The sequence below is a fragment of the Orbicella faveolata genome, unplaced genomic scaffold, assembly GCF_042242905.1.
Source record: "Orbicella faveolata isolate gen_17 unplaced genomic scaffold, um_ofav_v1 contig_15, whole genome shotgun sequence".
NCBI classification, from domain to species: domain Eukaryota; kingdom Metazoa; phylum Cnidaria; class Anthozoa; order Scleractinia; family Merulinidae; genus Orbicella; species Orbicella faveolata.
Genome location: NW_028301542.1, coordinates 9,558,401 through 9,578,377, shown reverse-complemented (window position 1 = coordinate 9,578,377; position 19,977 = coordinate 9,558,401). Strand labels below are relative to the sequence as shown.

Here is a 19,977-nt window from a genome sequence, read left to right as displayed (position 1 = left end):
ATTCACTTTTACTGTCAGTGAAATGCAGAAAAAGCCCGTATTGCGGGCAAAAAAATTCAGAGTGAACTCCCTTCGCCCTCTAAACATCAAGCGCAATTCGTGAAATAGATTATAATTTTTTTTAACGACTGGAGCTTTCACATGATTTCACCACTGAAGTCAAGGTTACTTATTTTTTTCCCTTCCTCTTCGTTTTCTTCCTTTTCTTGCAGTCTATTGAAAAATAGAAGAAAAAAAATCGATGGATCCGAAAAAGCATGATATTGAGCGATTGAAATTATACCTTCTTCGTCAGTTGCTCATCCTCCATGTTTTCTGCGAACATGCAACTTGAGCCAAGTCTTGTAGAAGAGATCGCGATCTGAAATCCCTGCCAAAACCCCGCTCAGCCCCCGCATTGTATAGCGAAGCCGTGAAAAAAGGTGCATTCCCCGACTACCGGGGAACCTAAATCGGGTGAAAACGAGGTGAAATGTCAGCTGTCACTGTCAGCTGCAGGGGCCTTACTTTCAGTGCCTTCAATCAGAAACAAAGAAACGCGTGAAAGGCGGGAAAGGCGTGTAATATGCAACGGAAACAGCATTGGACATTTTCGAATTTAAGCGAGCATCAAGCGTGACCTTACGAAAAGAATTTTGAGCGCTAATTACGGAATATACGAGATCCGAAAGATCAATACTGAAATCTCTATCCGTGAAAAGCCACTATCATATGGCTAGCTCCAAGAGCGAGCAACATGACCTAAATCCGCAAGAAAATAATTGTCTTTTACCCCATTTAATAAATCCTTTATTGACCAAGCTTGTTCGGTCAAGATGGCTGGATATTGCTTGGCCTCTTCTCTTTTTGCGTGTTTATAAAACACTTGGCCAATATTAAGCCATCTTGGCATCACACTTGGTCAACGACCCATATACATATACTGTAAATTCCATTTGCTTCGGTTATTTTGCCTGAGAATTCACAAATAAGTACTTTTTTGAATGCTTATGCAGCAGGCAGCCGACTTTGGTTGCCTTATCCCTCATGAACTCCTCCAAGTAATCATGGCACGCTAATAACGCATCTTCTAATGTATCAACGACGGAACTGACCGAGGTAAGGTCCGCTTTAATTGTTGAATGTGGTTTACCTTGGAATCTCGATTTCTTGAACCCTCGAATTTTCGAAACTCTCGGTAAGTCGAGCCAAAAGTCGTTTTTCTCTTCTCAGTCAAACACTGTAATTTTACTTTGTCCCCATGCAATTTCTTGAACTACTCGCCTTTTTAAACCAATTTTCATTTTCCTTGGAGGCTCGAAAAGTCGGATTAGACTGTATTTTCTACCTCGTTGGGGAACTGAATAGGCCTCAAGATTTACGCGATGCCAAATAGGGTGAGGCAACGTTCACACCCTGACATAGTGTACCTACGATGAGTTTTCGAGCCGCGCCTGTCGCACGGAGTGATTTCTCGAGGGTGATATATTCTGGCCTGGTACAGAGACGGCAAGAGGACAACAACAAACTAAAACTGTTAACAACACGCAGCATTGTGATCATGGCCATGCTATTGAACTTTAAAAAATAAGGTGAGAAGTTAACGCCGCCCGTCAGCATTTTCTCTTTCTGTGGAAATCTCGACACGCGCAATCGAAATTCCGAGTGGGAAAGAGGCTGGGGTTGAAGTTCTACCCTTACATGGCCGCCAAAGACAAAAAAATTACTGTGATGAAAAGCGTGTCCTTAATGGATTTAAGAACTTGCTACAGAAGGGGTTTTGGAGCATTTTCCTGTTCTCCAGAGCTGTCTTACCATGTAATGATTATCGGGTTCCCGTTATGACAAATAGATACGTAACTAGGCCTCTAACAGTGTCCACGGTGAGGAAATATCTAAATATGATTCAACACTTCTTGATCACGTGAATTTTTTCCCCACGCTTAGTTAGATGATCTTAATTCATCAAACAGAGCAAGCCACTGTCACGTGAAGCACCCTTAAGTTATGTAAGTCTCTCGCTTATTGGCTTTGCCACGCTACTTTAGAGGTGCTCCTTTCTCTTTTTAATGCAGGTCGAAACAAGAATAAAATCCAAAATAATCAGAACTGGACTGGATGCTAAATTTAGCTTCGATTTCTTTAGCTGTTTTATTTTTCATTTGTAATACTTATCAAGAAGTCATAACAATTAGCTTTCCGGACTTTTTTTTCAAGCACAAGTTTTTTAGTTTAAGTGCAAAGTTATAAAAAGCACTTAACAGCTACTTAAACGATATCTTTATTGGTCTTGATTATAAGTTGATTTAGGGTAATCTGCTACTGAGCTTATATCCTTATTTTGTCAATCTTCTACTTTTGGCGGTGATATATGGAAGAATCCTTTTCAATGAATCCAGCTATAAATGGGAAGTTTTGTTCAGTTGTTTTTCAGATACAGAAGCGTTTTGTTATTTTATTGATTAAGTATTAAGCATTAAAACGCTTGACTGGAATGCATAAACAAAATTACAAGCTAAGTGTAATGTGACATTTTAGTTGAAGTCCGTGCAAGCTCCTCAGTGAAATTAATCTTCACAGGAACCTTTTTGTCGGAATACAAATTACATAGGACATGCAACAAACGCATAAAATGCAATAATTTTTTAGTCCTCCTGCGTTCTGTAGAAGACAAATAACGTGTGAAACGAGCAAAACATCTCACGGTTAATGTGCTGCAGAAAATATCTCTGACAGCCCAGTTGTAGTCCTCATGGGGTAAAAAAACATGGAAGAAAAAAAACTGTAACGAGATGTTTTCGGTGTTAAAAATCAGATATAGAGATTGTTCATTTTCAGTTTGCTTCAATGGTAAACAGGATATCAATAGATAAACCTTAACAAAACAAATACAAACTTTACTGAAAATGAAGCCCTTCATCGTACATCAAATCATGTGGCTGCACTATTTTCTTATATATTCATTGGCATAGCCTATATACATGTAACTACAATAACCAAAAAAAAGACAACTTCATTTGTACACATGTATCTGTACGTTTTTTTCTTCACAGGTCTAGAGAGTATTTCATTTTGCTAGGACCATTTAGTTATCCTGTATTACCATGTCGGTGGAAAGCGGTATGTTTGCTTCAAACAGTTCATTGCACATCCACTATTCCTCTTTAGTATAAATCTGCTAGCGTTCTATCACAAATGCCGTTCTCTGATTGGCTACGCTACTCACTATTCTGTTGTAGATAGTGAGTAGCGTAGCAGTGTACCCTTGTTAACAAAATGGAGCCCGCTTCTTGGCGTTTTCGAAGTGTCTGTGAAGAGGATCCAGATAAAGTTTTGAAGCCGACAAGTGGATTTATACTAAAGCAATAAGGTTTTCTCTCTGGATTTCTATGCGTGATAGTTGACTCGGGCTGCGCCCTTCAACTATCGCGCGATAGAAATCTCGAGCTCATAATCTACTTTAATAGACTATTCCCAAGGTCTTGTTAGAATACATCAAGTGAAACGATTAAAGTTCACTGTAAGTTCTTGTCAGGCTCTCAAAGATCAACTGAGAAAACAAGAAAACTGTGAACAGTCTTTTCTATCCAGTGATCGTGTAACATTTGTTTTTTCCCCAGGATATATCGATCTTACAGACATGTCAGGCAGTGAAGGGTAGGTATAGTTTTTGTTCACTTTGCCTCGATGTGCTCGCTTGTTGGCTTATTAATGTGAATTTTCACATAAAGTGACAACTTATTTATAGAGAAGTATTAATTTGTTATATGAGACTAAGCTCTGAGACCAGTCCTTTCCAAATTGTTCTTCATTTATGTTTTTAGTTGTCAATATCGCATTTGCGTGATATTGAGGGGTTTTCAGAAGAAAAAGATCCGTCTGTCTTAAAATTGCACAGGAAGGCTCATTTCAGCTGACTTAAGACGGCTGGAAAGTAACTTGAAGTCTTAATTCCAGGGGGACCGACTAGAAATGATTTTATGCCGAAAGACATTTGCCTTGAAGAAGATTGACAAAGAGCCGCAAAAGTCGGCTGAATTTTAACAGTCATTTCGGACAAAACTAACACCCAAAAGGCTTTTTCAACTGACTTAATAACTTAAAAGAATATTTCCTTGAAACCCAACATAACGTGGATTTAGAAAAAGGTGCCTTCTATAGGTTCGGACTCTTAACCGTTATTAATTTCTACAGGCAGAATCAACGACAAAAAAATCTGATTTATCGTTATTCTATATCTAATACGTCTGTCGCTAGACTTTTTTTTCTTGCTGCTAACCCACTACATGTCACGAAAGTTGATGGAGATTGCAGTCTAACATTTTAGTTTTAAGTATATTACAACAGCTTTTGCATTCCACCTGACATTGCAGAAGGCGGTCATCAGACGAAACATTATCCACGGGTTCTGTGTTTCTTCCATTGGACAAACTAATGGATAAAGTCAGGACATTTGTTCGCGAAAGAGGGATTATGGTAAGACTGTTTATAAAACTACGTTAAAGGAGACCGTCGTCTTAGAATTAGTGATTAATTCTTTGGACCACTAACAGCTGATAGACGCCCAGTAGTAGGTCTCTTGTGGTCTGCTAGAGACTCATTGAATAACGTTATTGATTGATTGACTGTTTATGGTGTTAGGCTCTGTTTTGTCTTAAAGTAGGAACCCGTGGTATAGTTTGTCGTCAATGTAAGCTAAATGACAACCGTTAGGAAAAAATTATGAACAAATGACTTTCTGAACTTCTTCTTCCTTTACTTACCGTCTGATAAGTCAGCGTAAGTGGCTCAGTGTAAGTGGTCTGGGGTCAATGAAGGGAATTTACCACAATTCCATCGTTAATAGAACACCGACAATCAAGAGTTGAGCATCAAATAATTTGTTTTTATTCTTAATTTTAAGCAGGAGGACTTTTTCCATGGTTGTGACCTACTGAGGACAGGGTATGTCAGTGCTAGTGACTTTAACAAAGCTCTGAAGGAAGTGTTTGAAGAGCTCTTAACGGATGAACAGGTGGAAGAAATACAGAACCGATACTGCGTGCACAACAGCCCTGATAATTGCTTCAATTGGTCAAAGTTCTTGCACGATGCTGAGACTGGTAAGATTTCGTCACTCTTATCTCTCATAAACTATTTGATAACAATTGCTAATAACTCAGAGAAAAAAATTTACACTTAAATCGAGTTGAGTATCATATTTTAATTAAGAGTAGTATTTTAATTCTCCTTGTTTTTTTCCTGCTGCCTGAGAAGAAAGCTAGGCAGCGGAAAAATTAGCATAATTTCGAAACAAAACGCATACTTTTGATGAAGGAAACCGGTTAATGATCTCAGTAATTATCTCAATAATTAATACTAGCTAGTGCACTGAAGCTATAAACGGTCGGGGAGGAGGGTTAAAATGGGTTACCCATGCACAAGGTTGTGATGTCAAATTGAAAACGTCCAGCATTTTTTTCGCAAATTGTCTTCCTTGGAGAAATTGCTCAAAAACTGATTATTTTAGCTTGGGCGATTTGCTTTCCGAGTACAGACTACGTGATATTCTCTAGATAATTGTTCTTTTATCCATCTAATAATTATTTGTTCATGTACACGCGACTATTTGAAAGTCTGAAAGCGAGAATTCTCAAGAACAAACCACCCAAGGTAAAAAGATCTATTTCTCTCCCTTCAACGATTTACTTAATATCTTGTACTGACTTTCTAGAGGCGTTTTTTCATGCGCGCGAACGTACTTTTTTCTTTTTAATTTTGATACCGTTTTGACAACCAGTGCAGCCAATCACCATGATAGTGTTCTTAAACGCTTTAACTGTTGAATTGAGAGAAGGAAAAGAGAGAGAGAGAGAACCTGGTGACAAGGCTCACTCGCAAGCGGAGCATTCCATCCACTTGTCCATTTCGCCTATTCTTTGCAAGATGGCCTGTTCAAAAATTCCTTCAGCAAGATCTCGTACTCGTTTTGTTTACAACGCGCTGAACACACGGTCCAACTAAATATTAACGATAATGGGAAAATCAAGAACTGGGAGACAGTTCTCAGAAATGACATTTAAGGAAATACCCAGTAATTAATAAGAAGTTTACCTTCAAATTTGACACAAAAGGAGTTGGTTAGTATGAACTCACCAATCCATTCATTTACTTTTGACTTTGTTTCTGGCCTATGTTGTATTTACTTTTTTCACTGTAAAAAGACAAGCAATAAAAACAAGATGGCGAGACAAAATGTTACACTTAGATGAAGTCACAATAAGAAAGATGTCAGGTAATTACAGAGGCTGTATTTGGAAAGAGAATTGCAAGGGATCCAACGAGTGACTTTCGGCACGTGGGTAAGATGCTCTTTCAGTGAACTTTAGAAAGCTACTTGGAGCTATGGAAGGACATTCAACTCCGTTTAAAAGAGATATTGACAAAGATAATCAAATTGAAACACTAGAACTGTAAAACGTTCATACCTCCGGGGGTTATGTTATGTATGTTGTGTTATATGTCTTTACGATATCTAATGATAGTATAAAGTAGCAACTGCCAAGCTAGGGTTAAAGGACACCTCATTTTTTGTTTGCTTTACAAGAACCCTTTGTGCCTCAGAACAGCACTTTGCAGCCTCAGAAGACGGAGCTACTAAAGAGAGTTGCTCTGCTAATGAAGGGTAAAATGGACCTCTCGAATCTACTGTGCCAAGCGTCCAATCAGAATTCAAAGAGGTACTTGCTTTGATAAATACAATTACATTGACGTACACAGTTTTAAAGCATGTCCTCATTATTACTGGTTGGCCAAAATTGATTTGCTATTTTATTTAATGTTAATTTAGTAATGAAATTTGCGAACTTGAGGGAGGGGTCTAAGTCAAGACAGTTGCCTTTTTGATATTAGCTTCAGCTGCGAGTACGGTCACTTGTCAGCAATTAGTTTTTCCATTTCCCTTTTACCTTCCATTCACAGGAATGGACAAAATAACCATACATTTGACAAGCAGGCAGAGGATGTCTTTCAGCTTCTTGCTGCGGTCATCGAAAAGGGAGAATTAAAGGTTAGCCATTACAAAAATTTACAGCTAGTCAGTAACATTACTCAAAACACCAGACTTAGAAAAGCTTTTAAACTTGACAGGCAAAAGGTATTGCAGTTGTATACCTTTTCTTTCTTCCGCGTTCAACAGTCAATTGTGTCAGACGTTCTCTTTTTCAAGACCCTTGAAAGGTATTTTAACACAAACTACGTTGTATTTTAAGGCCATCATGGATATATACACAGATGAGACGGGTTTTAAATGCCAAGAGTTTCTACAAGATTTGAAGGTGGGCACTATATATCATTCCCTCACTTCTCACATTGTTATTTGATTGTTTACACATCAATGGAACCGTACAGTCTTCCAAGTCAAGATCGCGGTTCCCTCTGTAATGACTGATGGGGTGGTCTAAATATATTCGACCAGGTCTTGAATGGTTCTGACTGAATTTGAACTTAAGTATTCGGCTAATCGCGGTTAACTGTGACAAACTGTATTAATTTCAACGTAACTTAACCTTTTTAGTTTCCATGCTGTTACCACCTGTACCCATCTGTATGTAGGTGGGCCGTTCATCCAAGGCGGGATTACGTTTTTCTATGGGTAGTAACAACAATTTTAAGAGTAAAATAAAGTAAGGTCATTTAGACAAAATCGATTTATAATAGCAAAACAGTCTATGATAGATCCTTTTTTTTTTTTGAAAACATACACTTATTTTGGTGGTTTTCGGCAGATTTCATCCCTCATATCACTCTTTACTAGCATCCGGAGTATAATGATTTTGCTGAAGCCATTTATTAACAACCCCCAATGGTGTTTTCTCAAGGAAGTTTTTTGTGATTCTATAACAAATATCAAAGTCGAAAGTCAAAAAGGGCAAATACTTCATTTCACTGTGTTCCTTGACAGCTAATTATTTTTATATTACAGAAAGTGGAAGAGTGCCATAAAGAATCAAGACCGCCTTCCAGAAGCAACAACGTCTCACCGAAGTCACTGGGATTTTTCATTGACATTCCTGAGGATCAAGCGCATTCCTCCCAGAACTCGAAGCACTCCATCAGACGAAGCAGAAGGCCATTCCTGAGTATTTCTTACGAAAACTTAGTTTGGATAGTATTTACGATCGTGACGACACTGTGCGTGGTTGATCGATTTGTTCTGAAAGGTGACGTGGTGCTTGGACGAGCAGCAAAATTCCCCAAGCGTCTTTGGGGTACAACATTGGTGAGACAATCACTAATGTCGTGTGGGGTGTCACAGCACGTATGATCATTACCTCTCAGAACTTGATGTTTTACACGATGCTGTGGTGCTTTCCAAACTTCATCAGCGAGATCGCTCCAAACTGGATTACACTGGACGGAATCCGTGCTGTTCATTCAAGAATTCACACGTTCGCTGGAGTATTCTTGATGGCTATACCATCTCTGGCCCATGTACTGGTGATTTTCGTTCCACCCCTTATTGACGGCACAAACCTGAAGTATTATCCACCGAGCACGTTCAACTATAGCAAGTATCCAGACCACCTGAACTGGTCGGAATTCTGGGATCCTGCAGCTGTTCAGGGCTGGACATTTAACGACCACACAGGCGTTCATCTGACGGCTGACGAGATCTACCGTTTCATGATCATAATTGTCATATTCTGCATCTTTGTTCCTCTGAGCAGATCGCATTACGCAAACCATGGAAGCTATTCTTTGGCAATGGCCTTGCACATCTTTGCTGGAATCTGGTACGCTATTGACAACATTCGAAAGATCACCCATGGTCTGTCACAAGTCACCAACCTTCCCATACTCGCACTCTGGTGTTTCGACCGACTGCTCTCCATTTGGATCTATCGACATCATCATGGCCGCATTATTCGCAAAGAAGTGATTGGAAACAACGAGTACGTCATCATGTACATCAAACTCGACAAGGAAGTGAAGCATGCTGTTGGCGATGTTTACTATCTTCTACACCAGGTGAAAGGAAGCACAGGAATACTGCCACAACGGTCGCATCCCTTTACGACATTTGCCAAAGTGTCGCAAGATTCAACATGGGACATCGGTTTTGTGATATCGATATTAGAGGAGAAGGAGCAAATGTGCCTGCCATGGACGAGCTGGCTCGCTCACAATTCGGATACTCCAAATTTCCACGTGTGGGGACCGTATCGTTCATCCGTTTGGAAGTTGTATAAACAGATGGTAGACGTGACAGATGGACAGTCGCCATCGCACTATGTTCTCTTCGCGACAGGATCTGGCTGTGGTTATATCTTGGATGTCCTCAGCTGCCTGGCCCACAAATCAGAATTATCTGAGCACGGAAGCCAAACATGCAGAAAGATTAAAATTGACATCTTCTGCTCAGTTCGATGTAAAGCGTTTTACTATTTTTTGAGGAAAACTATCGGCGAACTCCTGAAGAAGATCAAAGAGAAGAACACTGCAACAGTAAATTTCCAATTTTATGTCACCGGTGCGGCGGAAGAAGGAGATAATCTCGAAGAACGCGAAGATGATATCCAGGCAGAAACACAGATTCAGCTTATCAATGGGCGAATAGATTTCGAGAAAGCTCTTAAGTCCACTAACAAGAAGTCTCGCTGTTACTTCGTGGGAAGACCAGTAATTGCCGAAAATGTTGAAAAAATATGCCAGAGAAAAGGAATCAGGTTGGTGAAGGATTACACAAACGGACGAGGAAACGAACAGGATCGTCGTTTATTAATGAAGTACCTTAAGATAACCTTTTGGGTGTTGTTTATCATAACTGCTGTTTGCCTTGCGATACGTCTAATGATTGACGTTAAAACCATCAAGCAATCTATACAAACTATTACAACGAATAAGACGAAGTGAGACTTCTAGAAAAAAGAAGAGAAAATCAAATTATCGTTTAGCTTTTAAAGTACCTCACTCAGCTGGACTGTCGGACATTTTATCAGTAAGATATTTTGTGCTTATTTTTCCTATATTTGACACTAAACATTTATTACATCGTTGTGTTCCTGGCGCAACTTCATCCCTCTTGACCCTTTTGTCACCAAGAATAAGAACCAAAATGATTCATTTTGTTAGCGGAGTATCGACTGCAATTAAGTAGAAAATTAAGACAGTTACTTTCCTCGACTTTATCAGAGTTTAAATAAATCGTGTTAATTGACTTTCAAATTGCAGCAATCATATATTTAGCACCGGCAAGTCGCCGTAGTTAGTTGTAATGGTTATAGAGTTACTTGTGAAGTCCGAATCCTCGAGATTGTGTTTGTACACCATTTTACTCGGAAGTATAATGGAACATTTTATATTGTGTGCAAAAACCTCTACTGAAGAAGGTAGAATAACCTGATATACCTTTCTATAATACTATAGATAACAACAAGAAGGATTTTATGAGTCAGTTTTCTCAATATAGCCATAGATTATATTTATAGCAATTTTTTGAAGTTATTCTTATCTATAATGACTGCAGATTGTTGACATAACTTCCAATGTCCAAGTGAATTGGCTAAAGTATACGTAATTTAGCATAGATGTCAATACAGAATTGTTGATATTGTATCTACACCTATCAGTAGTGAACAATTTAATGCTTTTTCTATTTTTTGAACAGAATTTCAGTCAAGACTGTATTTCCAGTTATGTAGCCTCAATTTGTTGAAGCCGTGAAGGTTTCCTACAGCAGCGTTTAGTGTAACAGTTTAACTGGGTCAAGTTTGTTTCCAGCAGTTTCTTCACAGCACAATTAAAGTTATTTCTCACCAAGGCGCATCGGTGGACTGATGAAAACTATCACATTAACGACCAAATATGAACTGGCCATAACCCCTCCGCACCTACCCTTCCTCCATGCCCTTTAAATAACAGAGATGGTTGATGGACTTGTTAATCTTGCAATCGACGCTTCACTTCCAGAGTAATTCTATTAGAAAAAAGTGTAAAATATATTTAAGATTTGGACATAAACAGCAAAATTACAGCACCAGAATTAAAGGGTGAATTGACATGGTGGTCATGGTGACCTGCGTTACAAAGAGTTCACTCGACACTCCTCTAGCAACAAAAGTTTAAATTTCAGAAGGCGCCATTGAATTACTTGAGCTCACTTGTCAGGGGATACTTAGGCGACGTAAAGCCGGATCACATGACTGGTTGATTTGATTTAATTTATGCATGAGCTGCCCCCGACCTTTTCCTCGCGTAGCTTTGTGGATTTGGGAAACTGGGAACACTTTTCCGAGAATTGAGTGCTATTACCTGTATTGGTGTAATATTTGTTTTCACAGAAACTTAAGGAAGTCATGTTCCTGACCCTTAAGCCTTCCTTTAAAAGCAAACAACTCAACCAGGATTTGCATTAATTGTATTGACAAATCCGTTGGGATCCTAAATAGACAACTGAACATTCCATGAAATAGAATTTGTGATATTCTTACTTTTGTTCTGCGTTTAAATATAAAGATTTAGAAGAAAAACCATCCCAGTTAAATACACATTGTGATAAAGCCTGAAAAAAAAAAAAAGAAGAAAAACGCTTTCGCTTGAACGGCCACGCGTTCAAACCATTCAAGCAAGGACTTAGCAAGGACTCGCAAAGATCTGGAACTCTCTTGTCCTCTTTATTGTTGATTTAACTTCGTAGTACATAGCTCAAAGCTAACTCGGGGTAAATTGGGCTTATATGTGCTTACGGTGTGATAATAATGGCAGGTGAACTTTAAGGTTTACAACAAAATAAACAAGTAAGTCAAGTCGCATCAATACCAACATCGGTAAAGGAAATTGCTAAACGTTTATATCTTCCGTTCAAGATACGTTTCAGGAAATTGCTCAAAATATAGGTAAATAACGGTGTTAGCTGACAATATGCTACTTCGCATCTAAGAACAGTGATATTAATGAAGCTTAATGAAATACTGGACCGTAAGTAATCTTAATGCTTAAAGGGAAGTTTCTTTCTATGTCAACATTTATGAATTTGTAATTGTTCTATATTTAAGATGCATACATTTTTAACTCATGACATTTCCAGTAGATTACGATAAGTTTACAATTCTAAGTAAAGTGCGGAACCTATTTACGATAACGATATAAAGAAGAGCAAATATTACAGATAAACCTACTCATAGTTTTGGAGTTATTTCTCCTCTGTCACAGACGTCATAACTGATTTTGTACTTCTAACAGGAGCCCTAAGCGATTATGGCCCCTGACTCCTAAACAACTGTTCTTTGATAAACATCCGGAACGCTGATATAATTAAAAAAAAAAATGAATCTTTTATCATTACGAACAATATTAACAATGGAAAGATGAATATAACTGTTTTGAGTGGAGGTGTAAAGAGGTGTTACAATAATCTTCATCTACACCTATGTTTAAAAAGCAGAGAAGGTGGAATTACTCCAGGGTTTGTTGTATAAAGATAAAGCTGGTTTGGGGACTGTTGTTTGGTCACTTATTCATAATTGTTAAGAAAATTGATCAATGAAGACATGATTGATCGTTATATTTTAATATAACGATTAAAGCCTGACAAAAATCATTCAGGCTTGAACGGGATTCGAACTCACGAACTCTGCGATAGCGGCGCAGCGCTCTAACAACTGAACTATCAAGCCAGTTGGTAGTCAAATCAATGTTAACCGGTTGTTTCCAATCCAGCTCTTCAAGTTTTTCGTCTTATACTTCTTTGCTTTCAGTTTCTTTAAGCTTATGCGACAAAAAAACGTTCAATTCTGGCCCCATAACATGTTTTTATACAACAAGCAACTTGTAATTGACATCGGCAACTCCAAAAACTGCCGCAATACGACCTTCGGTATTCACTGCAATCCCTTGTAAGACATCAATCTCTTCATCATCGATTTGAGTGCTGCGCACAAACTCACCATCCTTGGTGTAGATTTCCATATGCAGGACGCCTTTCTCTTCGTCTATACCAGCGACGACGACATGTTTACTTGCACAGTGAAATGCAATCTTAGGAAAGGAATAACATCCTTGGAGTGCAAACTTGTCAAGATGGTCTCCAACTTCACTGAATATGTGAACACAGGAATCGCCCCTGTCCACTACCATAACACGGCCATCATTAACAGTGGTAATGTCCCTCGCATCCTTCAACTGTCCTTCTCCAAAGCTGCAAACGAACTGTCCATCAGTATCAAACACATCAACTTCGTCGTTTTCCTCAGTTCTCCTTGTCGGCAGAACACGTGATTTAGATGGGCTGAATGCGGAGCGCAATGCTTTATAATTAGTGCGAAGCCCACGGACACGCCTGGGACGCGAGGAAGAAGCATTTTCTTCGCTCCCCTCTTGCTCCACGCTAGCACTCGCTAAACCGCCATCTGATCTCCCCAGCACCAACACTTGGTCACGGTCATTGACTGCCAGTCTATGCCAGTGCCCTTTTCTCACAGGAAACTTGTCATGCAGATAAACCGTGTTGTTAAATTTGTAAACAACGTGCTCAGATCCAAAGGAATTTAACTTGACTAGTACGTAGATGTTGTCATTCGTGTCTGAGACCACATCAAGAACTTGTAACGTTGTATTTACGTCGTCCGTAGGAGGACTGAAAGGACTGGTAAAACTGCCGCTGCTGTCAAACACCTTCACGTTGTTATCCCCACGGTCTGCGACAAAAAAGTCTCCGCTGGAGTTTGTAGCGATACCCTGTGGGATCTTCAGCTTTTGCTCCTCTTCACCCTCCTGACCAAATGACCATGGTGTGACACAACAGTATTCCATTCCTTGTTTTCGCAGAATTTTAGTTACTCTTCCGTCACGCAATGGATTCACTTTGTCTTCCCCACTGCCAACGCAAGGCCAGTTTGACAGCTCCTTATTACCGAAACAGACCATCAGCGTGGTGGCGTAAATGACAAAATTCACGTGACAGACGCTGGCAATAACTTTTCTGCGTTCAGTCTTACCAAATCGAGCCCGTAAGCCTTTCGTTAGCTCGACATTAAAATACTCTTGAACAGCAGACAGATAGTGAAGCTCTTCAATGTATACTCTACATGGTGCTACTGCATCCGCGGGATTGTCTAGTTTCTCTAGTATTGTCGCCATAACTCGATAGTGCATTGCTAGAATGCGGTCTGATAATTCAAGAGCTTCATTAGCGAAGGCCCTTGTTGCTTCCTTGCGGGCATCTTTAAATCTCTCTTTCGCGTCGGCAAGCGCTCTCGTAGTTGATTCATCAAGGCCATTGAGCTCCAACTTTCGCATACCTTCCGCGAGAGAAAATGCTTCATCACAAGCTGCTTGTGTCTTCACGGTACCTCGCTCACTTCTGGACCTTGCCTTATCAAACACCTCATACAACAACTCGATTCCTTCCTTGAAGAAGCTGATGCTTGCCAGTAAATCTTTCCTTGACAACCCTTCCAACTTGGACTTGATATCGTCAATTTCACGGATGATCAAGCCACGAAATTTTTGATTTGTTACATCGCCATCTTTTAACTTCTCTGCTGCCTTATTCCTGCCTTTTCTCACAAGTAAACCAATTGTTTCTTTGAACACAGCTATAACTATGGAAGACATTGTCAAAAAATGGTAAAATTGTAGCGTGTTTAGCCCAAACGCGTCGGCGTGACGTGGCTTCGCGATCATACATCCGCTTCCAAAACATTGGTGCCACGAAATGAATTATGGGCTGGACTCGATTACACATCTTGGACTAAAAGGCATGGGCTGATCGCTTGTGGTAACCAGAGAGGAATCATGTGACATACAGAATCAAAGGCCCCGGCCAGGGCTGCCTCTACAGGCCCGCAAATGATCCCGGACCGCAAATGAACCCCGGACCGCAAATGATCCCCAAACTGGACCTCAAATTAAATGATCCCGGAGCTGATTCCACCGCAAAAAGTTAGGAATGGCCGGGACGCCATGAAAAGTCTATGGGTGGATATATATCTTCATTAATTATCCTAAGCGAAGGAAAGACAAGCGCCTCTGGCATAAACACAGCAATAAAAAAACGTTAAACATACTGCCCAAAATAAAAAATACATGTGTCGACTGAACAAATTGTTCATTTACGAAATGTACCCCAAAAATTAATATACCTGAATCTTCGAAGATGCCTCTGCTATCTAAATTAACCGCTTGGAACATTTCCCCGCAGTGTACTCTTGTTATACTTGCGTCCTATTTAGACATGAGCTTCCATGAACGTGCACAACATTTCTTCGCGCGAGTTACCGCAGTGTTCTTTAATAGCTTTATTTGCATGCCGTACAAGTAGAGCTGTCGCTTTTGCTAATGATCTTTTTTCCCTGTCAATAATGTCAATAATCTCCTTGGGGCTGAAAGCTACGCCACGAAAATGTAGTCAATCCACTTGGGAATTCTCAGTTGTCTCCAGATTTGAGGATAGCCGTGAACATCCTATGTTAGCATACATCTCAGGCCCGGACCCAATACGACTACAAATTTCAAACACAGGATTTCGTGACGATGGATATCATTTTTAAAGTTGTGAAATTTGCATTCAAATCGTTAGTACTGTACATTTTGCTCGCGTTACATATAGTAACTGTTGTATCAAAAAACAGTCGAACCTCCTGTTGCGACCACCTCTCGTACGCGACCACCTCTCCTCGGGACCGGTTTTCTAAACTACAAAAAGTTTCCAAGTCAAATCATTATATTTGGAACCTCTTGTAAGCGACCACCTCTTGTAAGCGACCGTGACCACTTTTAAAGCTAAAAGTTTGAAATTTTCTTTTGTTTTTAACCTCCTGTAAGCGACCATTTGACAGATAATAGAGCGAAAATTGGATAATAGAGTGTTGCAACATTATCGCATTCCTGGGTAGCACAAGAGATGGGAATCTCCCATTTGATAGTACCGAATTTTTTTTCTCGGAATTGACTTTTCACGTGAATAAAACATTCAAAACATGGGGTAAGTCTCTGCAGTTACCATATGCTAATGAGGCAGAATTTGAACCCAATATGGTCTACGCTCTCGTAAACGACCACCAAGGCTTGACATTTTGGGTGGTCGCTTACGGAAGGTTCGACTGTATTGTATTATTACTGTAAAACCCAGAGAATCGAATCGAAGGGTCAAACATGATATCAGTGAAGTCATCGATATCTTCACTAGTGGAGATATGGAAAATACGCCACCCGACTTCCGGATGTGGTTTCGTATAAATTTTACAAGTGGTGTATTTTCCAGTAAAACACTCGCGTTTATATAATAAAGGCCTATATATACAGTGAGATATTGACAGACCTAACAATCAATTTTTGTAAGTTATATACCTGTTTGCTAATTCGCAGAAAATGCGCTTCAGAGGTCAGTTTTAAACCAATCATCGTCATCTTTAGATTTTTCTGCGTGACTGAAACCCGTCACTTCAACGTTTTAAGCCTGTTATTTTTTGTCAAATTTGATTTAAACGCAAACGAGTTGCTTGAACTGAGGGATCGGACACTAACAAAATAAAATGCTAAAAACAGCCTGTCACAAATAGCTACAAATGCTTGAGTCTCCAAGGTCTACATCTCAGTCCCCGTAAAAAAAATTAAAAAATAACTAAACAACTAACTAACTAACTAACTAACTAACTAAATAAATAAATAAATAAATAAATAAATAAATGTCTTGAATCTGTACAGCGTGGTTGAAACTCGTATTTCCAAAATCAACTGCACCAAACGCCATCAATGGTCGTCAATTCATCGTCAGTTTTGTACCTGTCTTACGTAGCCAAAATTGATTAACCCGTAACTTGCCTGAACCATATCTATCTACCTATCTATTTACCGCCCATCACGGATTTTGCGTTCTTTACTAAACAGATCAATCCAAGATCACTCGGATCGTGGTGCATCACACTGTACCCTCGTGTCCACAAGACCTTGGTCACTTGGACACGGGGCAAAAGCAACTTGTACCGGAAGTTAAGTCTATTTTTTTTTTGTAAGTTTCTTTCCTATGTACAATTTGCTCAATTTTCTTTTCTTTTGTTTTGTTTTTTTGGTGGCTTGTTTCAAAAATAACATCCACACAGAAGACTGGTTTCTGTCACCACAACTTTCATTTGTAAATGTTAAGATACTAAAGAATGCTCTTTGATTTTACATTTGAAAATCGAGCAACTTGTTAACAATGTTGCCGCCAAATGTCTTTAATATCTCGTCTCCTTAACAAACTCTAAAAACAACGTTTATTCTGAAAATGCACCACTTTTCTTCCGATGTCTGTGTACCACGGTCGTTCCCCTGCTGACCAAAAGTATTAAGTGGCCTGGGAACGAAAACTGCCATTCACGTTTCACAGATGTGATATCTTGCTCTTATTTGACTAGCCGCTGGGAACTTGAGCGTCGTCGCTCCTCCTGGTAGAGTTCACGAACTTGGCTTGCTTCAGACTGTATACCGACAATTTCATCTGTAAGAAGAAACATTTACTTAATATTCAATTTCCTAGAGATGCGATTCAATGAAAGAACTCTTTCACTTCCAAGACATTTATTTAAAGCTGTTGACCGGTGTATAGGTAATAGCAAGTAAGACTAAACAGGTTAAATAGTACACGCAAATAATGGTTTGCGAGAAAAATAAAACTGTTGGCATGTCAGGTTGATACTCACACACCCTTGATCCCGGGCTCTCTCTCCTGTGACTCTCTCAACGACGAGTGAGGCACAGGAGAGAGAGAGTCCGGGATCGAGGTTGATACTCACCTAGGGTGGTGCCAGGCCTGGCTACTAATGTACATGTGACGTAATACGCAAACAACGTTAGTAGGTACCAGAATGCATCGCGGTATTTCCTTCTAGTCAAGGGGTATAACCAAGGGTTAACAACTGTGTGTAGGGAGGCAAGACGTACTGCAGTGAAGTCTGTCAACTCATCAAATGACCAACCTCTTTGAATAAGTGTCACTCTTAGCTGGAAATAACAAAAAGAAACTGTAGTTAGGCTTAAACTGGTTAGAAGGCCTTTGTGGCATGGGCAGAAAAATGGTATCAAAATGGAACAATGAGATGAAAAAAGCTGGGATTTGAGAATTGAGACAAGAAAGCAAAGCGTCAACCGAGTTTCCGCAAGAGAATATGATCTTGGTTTCCGCTAGACGCGGTCGTGTTTCGATGAAAACAGCTTGTAGGTTTATTCTGGAGATATTGCAGTTAGATCATAGTCTCGTAGCCATGGGCGGATCTAAGAGCAAATGTGGCAAGGGACCGCAAACAAAAATGCTGCTGTTATACGCCCCACTTTGTTTTAAATCTTTTCTCGCCCTACTATCTTCTTCCTTTTGAAAGCCAACGAATCAGTCAATGGTTGCAGGCACACCATGCCTTCGTACCATATTAGATGGTCGTCGTTTCGCAATCGTTCCATTGTTGTACCACAGTCATGCTACTGTCGTGGCACAGTCATACCACTGTCGTGTGAGAAGTCTTATAACCACAGTCCTACTCCTGTTGTGCCACAGTCATACCACTGTATTATGATATAGTCTTACCACAGTCCACTCTTATTGTGCCACAGCCATACCACTGTATTATGATATAGTCTTACCACAGTCTGCTCCTGTCGTTCCACAGTCATCTCTCGGACAGTTGTAAAGTAGTTGAGTTGAAGCCTAACTCTAGATCAGTCGCACCACAGTGGCAAACTACATTCGTATTCTTGTTACTCTGAATTTTTTTCGATCGAAACAGTGAGCAATTAGAACATAAAGAATTCTATTAATTATACTTACTAAAAATAAACTCCAGCAACCGACAAATGATACTGCTACAGCACCGCTTAACTTGGCAAACTGAAGCTCCATTTTCCCACAGACACAGTGATGGTGCTCTATACTCCCTGCGTTGGACGCCTCCGGATCTTCACGAGGTTTATTTGTACTGTTTTGCCTTCGATTTGAAAGTCTTAACGCCATAACAACAATGAGTAAATTGCATGTCACAATAAGGACCATAGCGCTCGCTAGCGCAGACATAAAAATATAAACGAGTGCTTTACCTTCTACCGTATCAGAACCCCACTCAAACAGGCAGAATGTCCCAGGAAAATGTAGAACATTTCTGCTGACTCCAAACGCTGGAAGTAAACTGACAGTGAGTACAGAACATCCAAAACCAATGGCTGTAATCTTGACTTTTTCCCTGTCGTAAACCATGTGTTTATCGTAATAAAAAGGTTTATACAAAGCTAGAAGGCGATCTACACTCATTAAAACAACCAGCAGTATGGATAACATAAATAAAAATGATATAGTGGTGGCTTGGAAGTCGCAAGCCACGTAGTCTCCAATGTAAAAGCCGAAGAAGTACTTTATCAGTGACTGCGGATACGCTAAAGGAAATACCAGCAGGTCTATCCAGGCTAAGAATAATATCAATATATTGGGGATATTTCGTCTGTGCCGGAGAATTCTGTATGTGACAATCAAAACAAGCAGGTTACCAACAAAGCCAATGAGACCAGTTAACATGAGAGTTACACCGCCAGCAAGAAACTGATCATCGCTGAATTCTTCTTGTCCAAATTCGCGCCCATTCATAGCCAAGTGTGAGGAGACCGCGTTTTAACGCCCTGACCGGTGCCAAGGGGTTAATTAGCTGTTTATGTTGCAAATGATTATAATTCAAGCAATAGCGTCGACTCGTTCGCCAGGGTTGTAGCTGATAGATCCAAACGCAGAATTATGTGAAATACAGTCGAACCAAATTGATATCAAGTCGATCGCTCCTTCGGTCCTTCCAAGGGCGCTGTGAGGGTCTCCACGACAGCACATAGAACCCAATGCAATGCCCAACAACTTGACGCTTTAATGGGTTTTTACTCGACAAGTGCACCGTTGAATGGGCTCCGCATATATTATATTTCCCGAAGACTACGAAACCCTAGCTGAAAAAGGGATGTTAACGTTAGCTACAGAACAATCGTTTAAGTCGTCTGAGCTGAACAGTC

At 39.9% G+C, this 19,977-nt stretch overlaps 2 protein-coding genes and 1 pseudogene across 2 annotated transcripts; 1 reads left to right on the top strand and 2 right to left on the bottom strand.

Annotated features, from left to right (window-relative positions):
• The first annotated feature begins 3,083 nt into the window (after nt 1-3,083).
• Nucleotides 3,084-10,921, top strand: LOC110051307 (uncharacterized; annotated as a pseudogene).
• Nucleotides 10,922-11,612: 691 nt separating this feature from the next.
• LOC149113470 (uncharacterized) lies at nt 11,613-14,880 on the bottom strand. The gene has a single exon (XM_089288344.1). It carries the CDS (start codon nt 14,641-14,643, stop codon nt 12,772-12,774), a length of 1,872 nt encoding a protein of 623 aa, XP_089144470.1. The 5' UTR covers nt 14,644-14,880; the 3' UTR covers nt 11,613-12,771.
• Nucleotides 14,881-14,930: 50 nt separating this feature from the next.
• Nucleotides 14,931-19,977, bottom strand: LOC110051274 (prostaglandin E2 receptor EP4 subtype-like). Its single transcript, XM_020757305.2, has 3 exons — nt 18,761-19,977; nt 17,736-17,943; nt 14,931-17,440 (listed from the first exon to the last, which is right to left on the bottom strand). The coding sequence occupies exons 1-3, from the start codon at nt 19,565-19,567 to the stop codon at nt 17,346-17,348; spliced, it is 1,110 nt and encodes a 369-aa protein (XP_020612964.1). The 5' UTR covers nt 19,568-19,977; the 3' UTR covers nt 14,931-17,345.